General features: G+C 41.7%; 1 protein-coding gene across 1 annotated transcript in view; it reads left to right on the top strand.

The window, feature by feature from the left end:
* fam189a1 (family with sequence similarity 189 member A1) overlaps positions 1 to 19,629 on the top strand; it is a 109,489-nt gene extending 89,860 nt beyond the window's left edge. The window contains exons 5-11 of the mRNA XM_060853692.1: positions 119 to 226; positions 5,039 to 5,193; positions 7,521 to 7,641; positions 12,515 to 12,608; positions 13,513 to 14,010; positions 17,391 to 17,713; positions 18,003 to 19,629. Of these exons, the coding sequence (XP_060709675.1) occupies positions 119 to 226; positions 5,039 to 5,193; positions 7,521 to 7,641; positions 12,515 to 12,608; positions 13,513 to 14,010; positions 17,391 to 17,713; positions 18,003 to 18,191 (1,488 nt within the window). The 3' untranslated portion in view covers positions 18,192 to 19,629. The remainder of the gene's footprint in view (positions 1 to 118; positions 227 to 5,038; positions 5,194 to 7,520; positions 7,642 to 12,514; positions 12,609 to 13,512; positions 14,011 to 17,390; positions 17,714 to 18,002) is intronic.
* Positions 19,630 to 19,768: the final 139 nt, after the last annotated feature.

The following is a 19,768-nucleotide window of genomic DNA, read 5'->3' as shown; positions in this document are numbered from 1 at the left end:
GTGTTCGAAATAAAATGAGGAGTGATGCATGTTCAGGCCATGGGTCATTTAATTGTATTTCAGTTGCACTATGCCTGCTATTTTCTACCAAACTTATAACCGTGGCCTATCTCCACAGGATCTTTTATTCAGCATCTGTGCACTGAATGTTATCTCTACCATCATATGTGCCTTGGCGACTGTGACGTGCTGTATGCAGGTGGCCACAGCTGATATTGTGCAGATGGTGAGTGTCTGTTCATTAATAAAGGACAGTGTTTCTAAGAAAGCTGTTTACTACCCTGCAGGAACTACCTCTTTCATAGTCTTGAGCAACTGTATGTAAATTAATGCAGAGGCAGAGTAATGAGGCCCATCCAACACATACCTACTGAGTGAATTTCTCCTGAAATTCAAATCTCGTTTCCCACTCAAAAACTTTAGCACAGCCTCCAGAAAAAAAGTTGAAAGGCTTGGTTCTTTTAGTGTGGAATGTTAAGTAGTTTGAGGAGAGGGATAATTGCAAAGGTTGAAGGAGGTGAGAAAATGCAAAGTTTTGTAAAGGAATGAGTGACCAGAGGAGACAAGGATGAATTCTGGTTTCTAATCCTAACCCTATATCCACCAAATTTGATCCACAAGAACAAAGGTCTCATCATGCCTTTAGCATGATCATTTGTGATTGGTAGAAATGTTCTGGAGAAGAGAGAGTCCTTGAATAGTTGAGTTACAAGGGGAGGATGGATAGAATCTTACAGTCATGCAGCACAGAAACAAGGGGCAGAGAAACGGTGAATAGCCAAGGTCTTTTCCCCATGGTAAGGGAATTGAAAGCTAGAGGGTACAGGTTTAAGGTGAGAGGGGGAAAATTTAAAAGAGATCTGAGGGGCAACTTTTTCATACAGAGGATGGTACATATATATGGAATGAGCTGCCAGAGGAAGTGGTAGACATAGGTACAATTACAGCACTTAAAAGAGATTTGGACAGGTATGTGGATAGGAAAGGTTTAGAGGGACATGGGCAAAACACAGGCAAATGGGGACTAGTTCAGTTTAGGAAACCTAGTTGACATGGACGAGTTGGGCCAAAGGGCCTGTTTCTGTGCTGTATGATTTTATGAATTTGGATAGGATATTGTGACTGTGGTGGTATATAAATGACACTTTATTGTATCTGTTGCTTCCGATACGGTCTCCTTTACATTAGGGAGACTGGACGCCTTCTCGCAGAGCGCTTTAGGGAACATCTCCGCGATACCCGCACCAATCAACCCCACCGCCCTGTGGCCGAACATTTCAATTCCACCTCCCACTCTACTGAGGACATGCAGGTCCTGGGCCTCCTCCACCGCCACTCCCTCACCACCCGACACCTGGAGGAAGAACGCCTCATTTTCTGCCTCGGAACTCTTCAACCCCAGGGCGTCAATGTGGACTTCACCAGTTTCCCCATTTCCCCTCCCCCCCACCTTACCCCAGTTCCAAACTTCCAACTCAGCACCATCCTCATGACCTGTCCTACCTGCCAATCTTCCTTCCCACCTATCTGCTCCACCCTCCTCTCCGACCTATCACCTTCATCCCCACCTCCATCCACCTACTGCCCTCTTAGCTACCTTCTCCCCAGCCCCATCCCCCTCTCATTTATCTCTCCACCCCGCAGGCTCCCTGCCTCATTCCTGATGAAGGGCTTTTGCCCGAAACGTCGATTTTCCTGCTCCTCGGATGCTGCCTGATCTGCTGCTTTTCCAGCACCACACTAATCTTGACTTAGTTGTCTGAGTCAGCCCCAATATCTACATTGTTGGTCCAAATGTTTTGAACATTTTTATGACTCTGAGGGACATAAGCCCCATTACTCCACCATTCACACCAAAAGTATGGTTTGCGATGCAGAGTGATGTGGTGCCACAAGCATGGATTCAGTTCCCACACTGGCTGAGGTTACCATGAAGGGCTCTCCTTTCCAATTCCCCCTCATGTGTGCTGTGGTGTCCCTCAGGATAACCACCACCAGTCATCTTTCTAATGAGAGAGCAACCTAATGGTAAATTAATATGTATCACTGAAATGCCATCGATACCCTTTGGTACTACTATCCAGAATGACAGACCTTCCACCAGTCTGTTTTAGTGAACTTAATAATACATTTAGTATAACTCTAATCTGACTTTTGAATCAAATGGCTAATGCTGGTTAATAACCGTCTGGACTATGGATAGTAGTTGAGGCATGGAAACCTTACAATCTTTAAAAAAGTACCTGGATGAGCATTTGAAGTGTCATAAATTCAAGGCTATAGTCCAGGAAAGTGGGACTAGTGTAGATAATGATATGTTTTTGTACAGACTTGATTGGCTAAAGGGGCTTTTTCTGTACTGAATGATTGTACGAATAGTCTGGATTTCAAATCAGATTCACCTAAATCCAAACACAGACATTCTCATTCAACACAAGAGACAACAGTCTATGCAGAAATTATAGTTTAAAAGAAAAGACTTGCAGCTCCTGGAGTTTCTTCCTCATATTTAGTTAGGTCTCTAAAACAGAAAACAAAGTCAAAAGGTTTCTCGGCAACCATTAGCATGGAGGCCCACATAGCCCTTTCAAAGCCAGATTTTTCAGTCAGGACCCTAAACCCCATTTCTTATCTCCCTAAAAGTTTTACTCATCTTTTTGCTAAAGGTTCTTGACTTCCTGAAAACAGCAGCTATATCGTAGTACACATTATTGACTTTATTTCCACGAACCACATGGTTTAAACTCCTTTCACTCCAGAAATTCTCCAAAGAGTTCTATATCTTCCAGATTTTCATAAAGTCCTTAATTACAAATACGTATCCCTGCCAACATCTTTTTGAATACTGTAAGCTATGACTCAAGTGGCATTCACCCTGAAATCAGAAAGTGTGCTTTCATCTTCAATTCCATGAGCTAGGCTAACATTCTAAGTACAGTAGCAATGAAATCTTTCTTTGTCAGAGGTATTGTCTTTAGGATTAAACATTAAAATATGGTCTCATCCACCCTCTTAGATGGATATAAAACATTCCATTGTACAGTTTGAAGAAGCCCAGGCAAGTCATCCCTGACAACAGTAGCTGCTTGTGCGATATTATAGTGCTGATTCTGGCTAAAATTCAGGGCTATGTAACAGTGATTGCCCTCCAAAACTAATGGTGTTCAGTGCTTTAACAGGCACTGTTTTTATAAAGGTGTCTTATTTAAACTTTCAAGAGCTGAAAATGTGTTGCTGGAAAAGTGCAGCAGGTTAGGCTGCATCCAAGGAACAGGAGATTCGACATTTCGGGCATAAGTCCTTCAGTATTAAACTTTCAAGACTACTGTATCTCTAATAAGAAACTCCTTCTAGTGATGCAATTTAAAATAGTATTGTAAATAAGTTTGTCATTAAATTTTTACCCTCCTTTCCTGGAAAACAAGGTATGAACTTTAACTTTAACCACTGTGCTAATTTAGCTTAAGTCAGCACAAACTGGGGGAACATTGGGCCTGATTCCAGCTCCTTCTTGATATTATGTGGGGCTGAACTACTCTCTGCTGAAACAGACAGAATGTTAGAGAGTTACTAGACCAATTGACTAAGGTGACCAACAATCAAGGTTTTGTTGGGACATTTCCAGATTTTCATTAAATGTTTCAGTGTCCTGATAATTTCTTCAAAAAGAAGTTCATATGTCCTGGGTTTCATCCTCTTCCTATTTGTTAAATATAAACTAGTCCTTGGGAAGAAAGTCTATGTGAAATTTTGTTTCTGCCCTAAAAATGGAGGCAGGGTCACTGGATATACACAGATTACACAGGCTGAATTACACAGATATTAGACATACAAGGGAGTTTAGGGTTAGTGTGAGGTTACGGGCGCAGGAAGGTGGAGCTGAGGGCAGAATCAGTTCAGCCATGATCTTACTGAATAGTGACTCAAGGGGTTGATTGGGCTCCTTCTGTTTCTAATTCGAATGAACGTACATTGTGATGCATCCACTCTGAAAACAGTTCTTATGTATGGTTTTAATCAACAAACCTTTGTATCTGTGTATCATGAGGCAGTATTTAGTTGCATATCTTGTATAGATTAGAATCAGATGGAATTACAAGCCAGATACAGTAACATATATGGATTGCATTTAACTACTGCTCCCGTCAAACCTGCCCCACAAACACACACTCTCATATAAGTCAATACAAATGGACTTCGAATTAGTTGTTTGTATCAAAATTCAGAAAACCATGTTGCACTCAACCATGGCCACAGAACGGCCATTGGGGCGGCACGATGGCACAGTGGTTAGCACTGCTGCCTCACAGCACCAGGGACCTGGGTTCAATTCCCGCCTCAGGCGACTGACTGTGTGGAGTTTGCATGTTCTCCCCGTGTCTGCGTGGGTTTCCTCCGGTTTCCTCCCACAGTCCAAAGATGTGTGGGTCAGGTGAATTGGCCATGCTAAATTGCCCGTAGTGTTAGGTAAGGGGTATATGTAGGGGTACGGGTGGGTTGCGCTTCGGCGGGTCGGTGTGGACTTGTTGGGCCAAAGGGCCTGTTTCCACACTGTAAGTAATCTAATCTAGAACAGTGAAAAGCATCTATGGACAGGCAGTGAATCCTGGACAGACAGTAAATCTTGGCCAAGCAGCGATGCCTACATTCCATAAGTGAATATTAAAACAAAATTGCCCTGTCCCTATTTCCTTTTATTACAATTAATTTATGGTAGTGGAATGTTGCTGCCATTTGTTTCCAATCCGTCAAAAAAGGTTGTGGATGAACAGAAGTATTTGTTTCCTATCTTCAAGACTTAATGGTAATTTGGAACTATTGAATTTTTACTGGGAAACATGTCTCTTCTCCTCTGGACCAGTCTTGCATCTTCCTGGTATGTTGTGGAGAGAGGCATCTGAATGGGTGTCAGGATGTAATCAATGAATTACAGGCTCTGTAATCAAGAAACTGCTATCATATAATTTCAGTCCCAAATTTCTGGGAGACAGCTCTGTCCTTTTCCATTATTGTATTGTTCATTTGGCCTTCCTGACAGCTTATTCCACAGAGAGTTCCAAATCCTGAGTGCGTGTCTCCCCATGGTACAGTTCTGCAGCAACCACTGGATTTTGACGAATTCATCCCTCCTCTACCACCTCCGCCATACTATCCTCCAGAATATACCTGTAGCCCAGGAGTTGAGACCCAGAGGTGAGTGCTCTTATTCTTATTCTGCCAGCTACAGCTTGTTTCTAGCTTTCCCTCCTATCCTGAAGATGCAATTTTTGCTGGGATCAGAAGGCATAGATAGAGAATATCACCAGTAACTCAGCCAAGCCTAGGCCAGCAGAATCCACTGAATAGTCACCAGCATTAGGAATCTTTGCTATTCTTTTTAAGAATATAAGAACTAAGAGCAGGAATAAGCTGTTCAGCTCCTCACACCCATTCCACCATACAATATGATCATGGCTGAATTCATCTGTCAACTCCACTTTCCTGTACATTCCCCATAACCCAATCATGCATTACAAATTAAAAATCTATCTCCTCAAATTTTCTCAATGTCCCAGCCACCACACTCTGGATAATTAATTCTACAGTTTCACAACCCTTGTCTACTCTTCCTCCTCTCTGCTTTAAATCTACTATCCCTTAGCTTAAAGCTATGATTTCATTCTAGATTGTCCCACAGAGGAAATATCTGCACATTTTTCTACTCTGCTTCAAAAATGTGTTTATTATTAACTCTCAATGGGAAGGTCAGCATTTATTGCCAGACCTGATCTGCTCAGCTACTTCAGAGAAAAATTAAGAGTCAACACTTTGCTGTAGGACTGGAGTCATATGTAGTCCAACCCAAACAAGGACAGATTTGTTTCTCTAAAGTGCACTTGTAAACCATATAGACTTTCACAACAATCTGGCAGGTTTGTGGTATCACCTGCCTATTGTCCCCAAATAGAACATAGAACATAGAAGGATACAGCGCAGTACAGGCCCTTCGGCCCTCGATGTTGCGCCGACCGAGTCCTACCTAACCTATACTAGCCCAATAACTTCCAAATGCCTATCCAATGCCCGCTTAAATGAACATAAAGAAGGAGAGTTCACCACTGATACGGGCAGGGCATTCCATGAACTCACAACCCGCTGTGTGAAGAATCTACCCCTAACATCTGTCCTATACCTACCACCCCTTAATTTAAAGCTATGTCCCCTAGTAACACCTGACTCCATTAGCGGTAAAAGGTTCTTAGTATCTACCCTATCTAAACCCCTAATCATCTTATACACTTCTATCAGATCTCCCCTAAACCTTCTCTTCTCCAATGAGAACAGCCCCAAGTGCCTCAGCCTTTCCTCATAAGATTTTCCTACCATTCCAGGCAACATCCTGGTAAACCTCCTCTGCACTCGTTCTAAAGCTTCCACATCCTTCCTATAGTATGGCGACCATAGTGACTCGCAGTGATCCAGTGAATCAACTTCAAAGTACATTTTCTCAACTTTAATACAGCCCCCCGATGGTCTCTTTGACCCATCTAATTCTCAATTGCTGCCATGCCTTTTCTCTCTACCTGACCAGCACACACTGATGTATCAGTCACAATACCTCTGGAATTCTCTCCTCATCCATACACAGTGTTTTTAAATTCAATCATGGAGTGAGAATGTGCCATTGGGAAGGCCATCATTTGCATGGTGGTGAGGCGCCTTCTCGAACTGCTGCAGTCCATGTGGTGAAGGTGCTCCATAGTGCTGTTAAGAAGAAGAATCCCAGATTTTGCCCACAAATAATGAAGAAATAGCAATATTGTTCCAAATCAGGATCATGGGTAATTGGAAATAATGTTTCCATGTGCCTAAAGCCATTGTCATTGTGTTGATGGAGGTCACAGGTTGTTGAATTGTGTGGTTGGAAGAGGCTTGGGCGAGTTGCTTCACTGCCTTTTTGCACATGGTGCAAGTTGTTTTCTACTGTGCGTTGTTGGTGAAGGGTGTGAATGTTTAAGTGTGGATAGGATGACAATCAAATGGACTACTTTGTCTGAGCACCTTGATTGTTATTGGAGCTGCAGTCATTAAGGCAGTTGGGAGTATTCCATCACACTTCTGACTTGTACCTTGCTGATGGTGAATAAGCTTTGGAGAGTCACTCACTGAACTCGCAGCCTCTGACCTGCTCTTTTAGCCACTGTTTTAATGTGACCTGACCACATAAGTTTTAGCTCAGTGTTAATGCTCAGGTCGTTTATAGGCATTGAACATTGAGGAGAGATGGTTAGCTTCTTTCTTTTTGTCCAGTGTGTGTGTGTGTGTGTGTGTGCAAATCTTACTTACCACTTAAACCTGCATATTGTTATGTCTACCTACATGCAGGACAAATCAGTTCACTTTTCTACCTCCCATCATTTCATCATTGCCAATAACTTCCTTCCTTTTTGGTACTATGATCCTAGCAGCTTACATGTCTGTGTGGAACTCAATGGAATGCATGTTGTCACTGGCTCTCAACATTTACTGTTATTTTTCAGAAACTTGCACCTGGACTTCCCTCCCTCCCCCTTCAGCACCATTAACAGCCCTAGCTGCCTCTACCCTGCAGAGCTGCCTCCCCCATATGAAGCTGCAGTTGGACAAACCTCTACTAATCAGGTGAGGGAGAAAAGCTTGAACTCTGCTTCAACTGTGAGATTAAACCGTCTTTCACTAGTTCAGGACAGAGCATCAATCAATGTTCAACTGTACCTAATGATTTCATGAGGTTTCCTGAGGATACAGCCTCATGCTTGGAACTGGTTCCATGGGCACCAGCATCATACTCTATCTCACCAAAGTATTCAAATATTGAACTAAACAGCTAGTGTTAGTAGGATGTTATTAATATACACCATTATTTAGTTACCATTATTTAACATTACATAGTTTTAATAAGTCAAAGGAAGTTCATCCTAGAGGTTGCATCAGCGAGATGACTAGGTCTATTAATCATTCCACAGGTCGGTGCAACATAGAGGGCAGAACAGCCTGTATTGTGCTGTAATGTTCTATGTTCTAAGTAATAAAACATTCAAATTCCTAAATGAGTATGATACATCATGTTGTTGAAAGCAACATTCCAGCTGTCCCCAACTCCTTATCTCCAGCATTACTGAACAACTAGAAAATGAGGGAGCAGGTTCCTCAATAGACCAGCTGAAAAAATAAACAGGAAATGGCAAGGTCTTGCATTCTTGGCCAAGTCTCTGTTGCTAGTTAACCTCAGTCAGGCACTGAACCTCAGTCAGGCTAATCAGTGCCTTTGGCTAGGAAGAACACAATCAGTTTTTCCTGTGCATTATTGGGGAACTTCCCACATTTAATTTATGATCAGGATGTCCATTTTAATAACTTTAATATACCCTTTGACAATGAATACTGATTGTGAAACTTTAACCCAATCCATGCATTGACAGTCAGTTCTGATTTAGGCTGCATTGACTGACGTCTGTCCTTCCAGATTTTATTGAGACCTGTGAATTGGAATATTGTTTAAAAAAAAGTGAGCATCATCTATTAGTAACCCAACAGATGGGGACATGGACACTCCGTTCCCACTCACTTCCTATCTGTAAATACAAGAGTCCCTTGAGGTAGTTAGTTTGATGTTAGCAGTTTTGGTCTCATTACCTCAGAAAAGGTATACTTGCCATAAAGGGAGTGCAACAAAGATTGACCACACTGGTTGGGATGGCAGGTTTGAGCAGGGATTGGGTCAATTGGACCTGTATTCTCTGACGTTTAGAAGAATGAGATTGGAACTCATTGTATTGTGTAAAATTCTGACAGGTCTGGACAGACTTGATAGAGGGGTGATGTTTCCCCTGCTTGGGGGGGTCATAGTCTCAAGATACACAGTAGGCCATTTTGAATTGAGATGACGTGAAATTTCTTTGCTTTGGTGCAGTGAAGCTGCGGGAGTCTCTACCACAGAAAGCTGTGGACATAAAGTTATTGAAAACATTTAAGATACATAGATCTTTTGAGACTAAAGATGTCATGGGGTATGAGGGAGAGCTGAAGTATGCTATGAGATAGAGGATCACTCATGATCATACTTAATGGCAGTGCAGGCTTGAGGGGCCAAATGGTCCACTCTTGTTCTTTTTTTCATGTTTCTGCATTAGACAAGGATTAGGTCCACAATACCCAGAAAACACATTTAATCGAATGTTCCCAGACAGATTGCTCTTGATACAGTCCAACAGGGGTAATGTTATGGAACTAAACTCACACAACTTGCTGAATGTCTGCATCCTCCATCTCCAGGCAGATGTAGCAGGACTCCTGCTGAATGCTGCAATCCTTCAAGGAGGCATAACTGCTGACAACTTTTTACCAGCTTCTCGTCATCCTATATCCTGCCTCTTACTTCACCAACTGGCCTCTCACTCAGGGAAAGCAAGAAAATGAACTGTTTTCTGATCCCTTTTGTGTGAAGATCCAGATGCTTGACTGTTTAAAACTCTCATGATGCAGTGATAGTATTCCTTTGAGCGAAGAGGTCTGGCTTCATGTCCCTCCTGTTTCAGAGATGTATAATAACATCTCTGAACAAGTTGATTAGAAAATGTTTTTTTGAGCAAAAGTACACCAACCCTGACTCTGTAGCTGAAGTCTTTGTGATTCTGATGCCCTCTGGTCCAAAGCTGCCACCTGGGTTGTGCTGATCAGTAATATTTAAGGGAAGAATTCAGCCGGAGGCAATACAGAAATATCATTCAGGCCCATTTCCCGTAGTCCCTCTGGACTTTACATTTATAAATCCTCTTCCCTCATGTGGCTATCCCTCTCATATATAAGCTGACTCTCTTTTAAATAGGCTGAAACTTGGAAAGGGTTCAGAAAAGATTTACAAGGAATTTGCCAGGGTTGGAGGGTTTGAGCTACATATAGGAAGAGGCTGAATAGGCTAAGGCTGTTATCCCTGGACCATTGAAGGCTGAGGGGTGACCTTATAGAGGTTTTCAAAATCAAGATGGGCATGGATAGGATAAATAGTCAAGTATTTTTCCTGGGGTGTGGGAGTCCAGAACTAGATGCCATAGATTTACAGTGAGAGGAGAAATATTTAAAAGAGACCTAAGGAGCAACTTTTTCATGCAGAGGGTGGTGCATGTATGGAATGCACTGCTGGAGGAAGTGGCGGAGGCTGGTACATATACAACATTTAAAGGCATCTGGATGGGTATATGAATAGGAAGGTTTAGAGGGATATAGGCCAAGTGCTAGTAAATGGGACGAGATTAATTTAGGATATCTAGTCAGCATGGACGAATTGGACCGAAGGGTCTGTTTCTGTGCTATACATAGACCATAAACATTACAGCGCAGTACAGGTCCTTCAGGCCTCGATGTTGCAACGACCTGTGAAATTAATTTGATGCCTGTCTAACCTACACCATTTCATTATTATCCATATGTATGTCCAGTGTCCATTTAAATGCTCTTAACGTCGGCAAATCTGCTACTGTTGCAGGCAAGCTGTTCCATGCCCCTCTTATTCTCTGAGTAAAGAAACTACCCCGATATCTGTCCTAAATCTATCACCCCTCAATTTAAAGCTATGTTCCCTCATGTTAGCTTCACCATCCGAGGAAAAAGGCTCTCATTGTCCACCCTATCTAACCCTCCGGTTACCTTATATGTCTTGACTAAGTCACCTCTCAACCTTCTTTTTTCCAACGAAAACAGCCTCAGTTCCCTCAGCCTTTCTTCGTAAGACCTTTCTTCCATACCAGGCAACATCCTAGTAAATCTCCTCTGAACCATTTCCAAGGCTCCCACATTCTTCTTATAATGTGGTGACCAGAACTGTACACAATACTTCAGGTGTGGTCTTACCAGTGTCTTGTACAGCTGAAGCATGATCTCATGGCTCTGAAACTCAAGCCCCCTACCAACAAACACCAACACACCATATGCCCTCTTAACAACCCTATCAACCTGGATGGGAAGGAATCTATACACCTGGACACCGAGATTGCTCTGTTCATCTACACTGCCAAGAATTTTACCTTTAGCCCAATACTTTGCATTCCTGTTATTTCTTCCGAAGTGAACTACTTCACGCTTTTCCGCATTAAACTCCATTTGCCATTTCTCTGCCCACCTCTGCACTTTATCTAGTCCCTCTGTAACCCACAACATCCTTTGGCACTATCCACAACTCTGCCTACCTTAATGTCATCTGCAAATTTATTAACCCATCCTTCTATGCCCACATCTATATCATTTCTAAAAATGACAAACAGCAGTGGCCCCAAAACAGACCCTTGCGGCACACCACTGGTAACTGAGCTCCAGGATGAACATTTCCCATCAACCACCACCATCTATCTTCTTTCAGCTAGCTAATTTCTGATCCAATTTGCTAAATCACCTTCAATCCCAAAACTCTGTATTTTGTGCAATAGCCTATCATGTAGAACCTTATCAAATGCCTTACTGAAGTCCATATACACCACATTAAGTGCTTTACCTTCATCCACCTGTTTAGACACCTCCTCAAAGAACTCAATAAGGTAGTTTGGCACAACCTACCCTTCACAAAACCGCGTTGACTATCTCTAATCAAATTATCCTTTTTCAGATGACTATAAATCCTACCTCTTATAACCCTTTCCAACACCTCACTCACAACTGAAGTAAGTCTCACTGGCCTATAATTACCAAGGTTGTCTAGACTATCCTTCTAAAACAAGGGATCATTTGCTATCCTCCAGTCTTCTGGCACTACTCCTGTCAACAATGATGACATAAAGATCGAAGCCAAAGGCTCTGCAATCTCCTCCCTAGCTTCCCAGAGAATCCGAGGATAAATCTAATCCAGACAAGAGGTCTTATCTATTTTCAGATCTTCCAAAATTGCTAAAACCTCCTCATTGTCAACTGCAATCCCATCTAATCTAGTAGCCTGTATTTCCTTATTCTCACTAACATTGCCCTTTTCCAATGCGAATACTGATGAAAAATATTCATTAAGTGCTTCCCCTATGTCCTCAGATTCCACACACAGCTTTCCACCACTATTAGCAAGTTTTGAGAAGATTTGTAGTTCACGTTGAGGTGCTAGATGTAGGTTTGCTCGCTGAGGTGGAAGGTTCATTTTCAGACGTTTTGTCACCATACTAGGTAACATCTTCAGTAACCTCCGGACGCAAGGAAACCTAAACATATAAATAGAAAGCAGGAAACACCAGCAGTACGTCATCTGGAGGCTCACTGAAGATGTTACCTAGTATGGTGACAAAACATCTGAAAATGAACCTTTCAGCCCAGCAAGCAACCCTACATCCATTTCCACCACTATCTTTGATTGGCTAGAGTAAGATTACAGCCATTCTTTTATCCTATGTATCCTAAATCATGCCTCTATGACTATGACTGAACTTCATCCAGGCAGCATTGAATGCGTCAGTCAGTACTAGCTGATCAGTCACGAAAAGCACATTGCTCAGGGATTCAACACTTATGTTTCATCATTCAGGGCAGCACGCTGGATCACCACAGCTCAGAGTCTTCGCAGAATTCCAGTTCCAGTCTGTCTGAGAGGAATATCTTCACAGCCTTCAGTACACAAGGCATGTAAGCTGAGGACTGTCTGATTCTTTGTTGGAAGTGGGATTTTTGTTTCCAAGTTGCTGTTTGGTTAGAAAGCTGCTCCAAAGTATAGAGATTATCCAGAACGTTATATGGAAAACTCAGCTGAGGGAGAATTTGTGAGCAGTTGGGAGAAATTGAGCACAACAAAAACTTGGAGAAAGACTGGATAAATGTAACACCTGCCATTAACATTATGTTTACACCTCAGATTAACAGATATGATGTCAGTAGAGTTTTTCAAGCAATCAATTTATATTGTGATATTTGAGAATTATAGTGTGTCTGGTCTTTGCCTTATGTATTGGAGATAATAGCACTCATTGGACTGATTTTGAGATGTTGTATTACCAGCTTACAAGCCTGGAGTATCCTGTTAGTTGGTCTCAGCCTGGTCTAATGTTAGACTAAATTAAAGAGCTACAGATGCTGAAAATTTGAAACAGAAAAAGAAGTTGCTGGAGAAGCAGAATTAATGTTTCAAGTCCAGTGAACCTTCTCCAGACCCAGACCCTCTGAAGAAGGGTTTATTGACTCAAAACATTAACTCTGCTTTTGCTCTACAGATGCTGCCAGACTTGATGAGATTCTTGCTTAATTTCTGTTTTTGGTCCACTGCTAACTTTAGTCTTTTCACTAGTCAAGGGCACTATCAGCCAGGGTTCCTGCCCCTGGAGATACTGCTTGTGTAGAGGATCAGGTGTGGCAGTAACCCCTATGTGGTTGGCAGCCTGCACTTTTACCACATGAATGGTAACATGTACAGGTTCCCGAGGTTGTCAGAGTGCTGATGCAAAGATCAGGAAAAGTGGATAATTCTCTTTTGATGTACTTCAATAGGGTTATAGATGTATAAATGTTTAAATATTCCTCTTCCCTTTTCAGTGCCTGTGGACAATGTCTTGCTGACATTGTGTGAATCTGCTGATATCCTAGAACAAAATGGCATGTCCATGGATTGCTGTTCAGTTGAAATTCAGGAATCTGTACACTCTGCAGCCAGTGTGATACCTGCCACAACCACAGACCATGGTTGCACCAGTTTGGAGGCTGATATTGGGTGGCAATGCAGGACTTATTCAGAAAGTTTCTGTGAGGAGGGAAACAATTCACCAGATCTGTCACTGAGCTCTGTAAGCTGGCAAGAGCACAGATTGTCAGAATGTTCTGCAGTGAGTTCCAACACAGTGGAGAAAATGCCCCAAACACCAGCCCAGGTCTGCACTTTATCACTCAAACAAATTAAAATGTGCTGTGGAGTCTTCAGGCAGTCCTCATCTGCCACTGTGCCAGACAGAGTCAGGCCAGCTGCTCAACAGAAGACTGGTGGGAACAGAATAATCCGATCTAGTAGTGATCCTGCCACCTGCACGTCTACAAAAGGTAAACATCTGGCTTTTAGAAAGGAGAGACTTCAATGATTCACACTAATTGTAATCCCATTTCCCATTATGCCCAGAAAGCTATTGTTTTATAGTAATTGCCAAATTATGTAATCTTCATATGATTTTTGTGGTGATGAGATGAAATCGAAACTACATGGAGTGTCTTTCCAAATATTGAAAATTTCCCCTTTATTCCTCCCATTAATGTGTGCCATTTGCAGCATAGGAGTAGGAGGAGACCATTTCAGTGTCTCAAGCCTGTTTCATCGATCAATAATGACTGTGATTATTGCTCCACTTTCCCGGAGACCCTTATTTAACCAAATGTCAGTTTTAAAAATTCCAATCGATGCTGAGTCCCAAATGGTTTTTTGGAAGAGACAATTTGAGATTTCCACAATCCTTTATGTGAAGGTGTGCTTTCTGACTTCTCTTCTTCCTGTTTTCCTTAAACCCTTCAATTAGATGAGAATATAAATTGAGGGAGAGATATAAATATTATTGCTGGAACTACCAGCTATTTTATACAATCACCAAGAATAGAACTGGACTGGCCAGAATGGAATCAAAGGATGAGGAAAAACTAACTGAACAATGGGCTACCTTCAAAGAAAAGATTATTTGGGGATTACTAAAGTATATTCCCTTCAAAGGGATAAACAAATCCAGAGCTCCCTGGATGATAATGAAGATAGAAATAAAGAAATAAGTGTACTTACGACAGCTGTTAGGTCGTACAGCAAACCTTTTATTATCCAACACCTATGGGATCAGAAATGTACTGGTTGATCAATTATTCCAGTTGAGCAAGAAGTCTGCATAATTAATGTACAAACACACTATGTAATAGGAATGCAGGGGACATACACACCAGTGTTATACTTTATTCACAGCATAAATTACCTATATAATCAACCTTGCCTTAAATAAAACTTAGCAGCAGAGAGCCTTTTCACTTACACCCTCAACTGACTGTTTGGACATTGCAAGATCGCAATAAAATAGTAAATTTTCGATATTTGAGGGATACAATTTTTGCCAGTTTTTGAGAGTTCCGGTTCATAAGGTGCCAATTAAAAAAAGTTTACTGTAAATACAATTGAGAATCAAACTGAACACAGAAGGTTAAGAAAGGAGTAAAAAAGGAAACACAAAGAAGAAAAGAGGGATTTTGAGAAAAGATTGACAGTTAAAATACAAGCAAATCCGAAGGTCTTTCATAAGCAATCATAAGGGGAGGGGGTGGTAGGGCAGATTACAGATCAAGAAGGAGATTTGTACACAGAGGCAAGAGTCATGACTGAGTGTTATTTTAATACTTTGAATCTGTTTTTACCTATGAGACCCAACAATAACAGACTAGTCAATTTAACTTCAGTGTGGAGAAACTACTAGCGAGAATTGTTCAGGGCTGGATTAATAATCACATGGAAAAATATGGGCTTATCTGAAAGAGTCAACATGGATTTCTGAAGAGAACACTGTGTTCAATTTACTGAACTTTATTGAAGAAGTAACTGAGTTGAGATGGCTGCTGCTGGTGAAAGTCAGTAAGAGTTGAATTTGCTGACCAATAAGAATGTTAGAAGTTAGAATATCAGACATTCGACTATATCCCTCTGACAAATATACACTTGTATCTTTGCACTTCCAGGGTAAGTATAGTATGGTTAAATACACTGTCACCCACTCCCAGGACAGTACGTCGTGAGATTAGATATTGAGTAAAGACCATTTTAAACTGAAAATAAAGCTCTCTCTGCACTATTCGCATCAACTCTCAAGATAGGAACTGCACTGGGTTAAACACAGAGTAAAGTTTCCACTGCTCTTTTAATCTGAACGCAAAGCTCGTTCTATACTGTCCCCATCAAACACTCTCATGATAGGGTCAGCAGGGGTGGATACAGAGAATAGGACCCTCTACTTTGTAAAACTGAAAGTAATGCAATCTCTACTCTTTTAACTGAAAATAAAACTTTCTGTATACTGTCCTATTAAACACTCCCAAGACAGTTAGAGCACAGTCAGTTACACAGTAAAGCACCATCTACACAGACCAAGAACAAGTACAGCACAAGGTTAGATACAGCAAAAAGGACACTGTCAAACACTCCTACGGCCGGTGGAATGTGTTGGATTATGTACATGTACTTTTATGTTCTAAGTGAGCTTTGCCTAATTCACATGCTTCATACAACACAGATAAGCATTCAGATTCCTAGCCTGAACACAATCTCCTCTATGCTTTATAAAGCAAATAGAGAGAGGCACCTATATTATAGAATAAAAAAGCAGTCAACATTGCTGTTCTGATCTGGCAGTGCTGGTTCTTTGAACGAACTCATCAAGTTACATAGAAAATAGGTGCAGGAGCAGGCCATTCGACCCTTTGAGCCTGCACCACCATTCAATGTTATCATGGCTGATCATGCAATTTCAGTATCCACTCTCACTTTCTCTCCATCCCCCTTGATCCCTTTAGACACAAGGGCCGTATCCATCTCCCTCTTGAATATATCTAATGAACTGATCCCAGCCGCTTTCTGTGGTAAGACTTCCACAGGTTTACAATTCTCTGAGTGAAGAAACTTTCCTTATCTCAGGCCTGAATGGCTTACCACTTATTGTTAAAATGCGACCCCTAGTTTTGGACTTCCCCAACATCGAGAACATGATTCCCGCACCTAACCTGTCCAGTCCCATCAGGACTTTATGTTTCCATGAGATCCCCCCACATGGTTCTAAATTCCAGTGAGTACAAGCTCAGTACAAGTTCCCCTTAGAATCGAGAAAGTTAAGGGGAAATTTAACAGAACTATTCAAATTTCTGCATAGTTTTAATAGAGTAACTTTGAGAAATTGAGCAGGTATATGGGAATAGGGTGTTACTGATGTATTGCTGTGTGGGAGAAACTTATGATTGTTATAGTGCATATCAAATTCCAACCCCAAATGCCAGGAGATCTGCTACCACTTTGGAAGATGGGGTTGGAGGGTTGCACTGTTTGAAGTGGGGAGAGCAGACACATCCTATAGGGTACCAATATAGTCCAATTTTTTTCAGCTCTGTCCCCCAAGGGGGCTGCATAGACGGGCCTAGCCACTTTGAGGCAGTCCAGCATGACCTCTCACATCAAGTTCCATACATGGTAGTTAAGGCCTTGTCACACAGAGCAAACAGGTAACAATGGTCACAATGAGCATAAATCCTTTCACCAGGGTTTCTGCTCTCTAGAGGATGATTCTGTCTTGAGCAGTGACCTTAGTTTTCCAGATTCTGTCCAGCCTATAATACAGGGATAATATTTGCAGATGAATTGCTTTTGCATCTGGCCTTCAAAGCTGCTTTATTAACTGTTTGCCCTTGTCCCTCAGCTCATTATCATGAACTTCATTTTGTCACTTTGAGCCATCTTCCCAAACGTTTCCAGTCGATAAAACAGCAGAGTTACATGGTGAAGATGGATGGGCATCGAGAGCAGCAAGCACTGCAGGAAGTCTCTAGGGAGCGACCCCACTCTCTTGTTGACCTGAAAGCCTACAAGGACACAAAAATATTGGTGGCTAAATTCTTGCAGCATTCAAACTGCAACCTTGCTCCTGAGGTACAACATGTAATCAACAGCATCCGATCTGTCATCAGGTTAGATGAGCAACACATGGAGGAAGCTATTTATAGTGCCAACATCATTGACCAGGTAGGTGATGCTATTGCATCTAGTTCCAGGCCTGACTGTGTTCATATCACCTTGCTCAGCCTTTATTATAATAACTTTATGAACTTCTCAGTAATGGTTAGGAACCTGCAGCTTATAGTGGGGTTGGCTTAATGTAGATGTCTGTCTGCTGCTGCTCCCTCATGGGGTGATGGCCCTCTCCCACAAATAGCTGAATGGCTATGCCCATGTTAAATGGGACTAGATGGAAGTGTGGACCCTTCATCCTACTGACAACATTCAAATTACTCTGTTTTCTTATCCCTGGCAGGTGATGACAAGTTCTCAACAACCAATGAATGTGATAAGTTTGCGATTACAGGAGAATCTTCACCTTCTTAGCTGTGGTGATGTCAGCTCGCCAACAGCTTCAGTACGGACTGTCCAAGTAGACCACAGATTTGAACATGAGCAGCCACAGTTTAGTTTGATAGATGTGTGCAAAGAGACAATTCTGTGAGACCTGCTGTGTGGATTGTGCCATTTTAGATTAAAAGAATGTGGACAGGCAAGGGACAGATTGGTCTACATTCAAACTTGGAGCTAAATATCATCTTTCCTAAGGGCAGCACAGTGGCTCAATGGTTAGCACTGCTGCTACACAATGCCAGGGACCTGGATTTGATTCCAATCTCGGGCAACTACCTGTGTGGAGTTTGCACACTCTCCCCCTGTCTATGTGGGTTTCCTCTAGATGCTGCAGTTTCCTCCCACAGTCCAAAGATGTGCAAGTTAGATGGACTGGCCATGGGAAATGTAGGGATAGGGTAAGGGGATGGGTCTGAGTGGGATGTTCTTCGGAGGGTCGGTGTGGCCCTGATGGGTGGAATAGCCTGCTTCCACACTGTAGGGATTCATATGAAGAGACAGAATTCCTCTTGGAAGAAGATAGGGAATATTTGAAAAATCTATTTATGATTGTGAAAACTGGAAGAAGTTTGAAAACATTGGATAAATTGTTGCCCTGACACTTGTCTACATGGGATGTATGCCTGACCATTTGCAATGTTTTGATAAAAGTATTTATAATGTATTGCTGCTGATCGATTATGAGGTTAAGATGATTATACTGTCTGGGCCTGTTACTGAATAATCCCAGTAACTTGCCATTCTTCCAGAACTGCACCTGCTCCAACTTGCAGCAACTCAAGTTATTTTGCTGATTGTTAGGACATGACAGAACTGGTAGCACTTTCCAGGATGTCCTGAGTTAATCCTTCAACTGTTTGAGAACCATGTGAGACAATGAAAATGCTGAAGTGGAGTTATTCTTAAACTGAGACCAGTTATCCTCAGTTAGCACACGACTGGACTTAAAATGCATGATAAAGTTTAAACGTTTGTGCCTGTCATCTTGTTTGTGTGCCAAAGCTCACAAAGAGCTCATGAAGAGTTGAATAAACCAATGGTTCAAAGGATCCAGGGAGGTGATCACTGACACATCCTAATATATCAGTTCCCTGGTGTTGCCTCCTTTCATTTGCAAATCCAGGCGTGTGGGTGAGAAGGCCAGAACCAGGCATAGCCCAATGACATCTACTTGTGTTCAAAATCACGAAAGAACAAAATACCAGCCTCATGATTGTGACTCATTCATCAATCATTGAACAACTGCAATATTGCTGTTCTAAGATGTATTCAATATTAATATATTTTAACATTATATGGAAAAGAAATATAAAATATAAACTGTCCTTGAGATAGCCACCTAATAGTGAATGAAAACAAAATATCTCATGTGAGGAGCCCTGGCCATGTTTAGGTTTTTAATATGTGACTCCCTAATCAGTAACAGAATCTGAGGAGAGCTGAACTAAGCATCTGTTGTATAAGAGTTTGACTAAAATATTAAATTGCCACATTTATTTTTCTGTATTTCTTTGTAAACTGAGTTGAATCGTATGGATTAAAGACAAACTTTTTGTATGGTCCAGAAAATAAATGGTACCGTTACCGCCCCACATCTGTATCTCTGTGCAGTTCCAAAGAATGGTTATTGGAGTCAAAACTTTAACTCTGTTTCTCTCTCTAAAGATA

This window comes from Hemiscyllium ocellatum, chromosome 42 (assembly GCF_020745735.1).
Source record: "Hemiscyllium ocellatum isolate sHemOce1 chromosome 42, sHemOce1.pat.X.cur, whole genome shotgun sequence".
In the NCBI taxonomy this organism is placed as follows: domain Eukaryota; kingdom Metazoa; phylum Chordata; class Chondrichthyes; order Orectolobiformes; family Hemiscylliidae; genus Hemiscyllium; species Hemiscyllium ocellatum.
The sequence above is the reverse complement of the archived record's forward strand: the minus strand, read 5'-3'. Positions and strand labels throughout refer to the sequence as shown.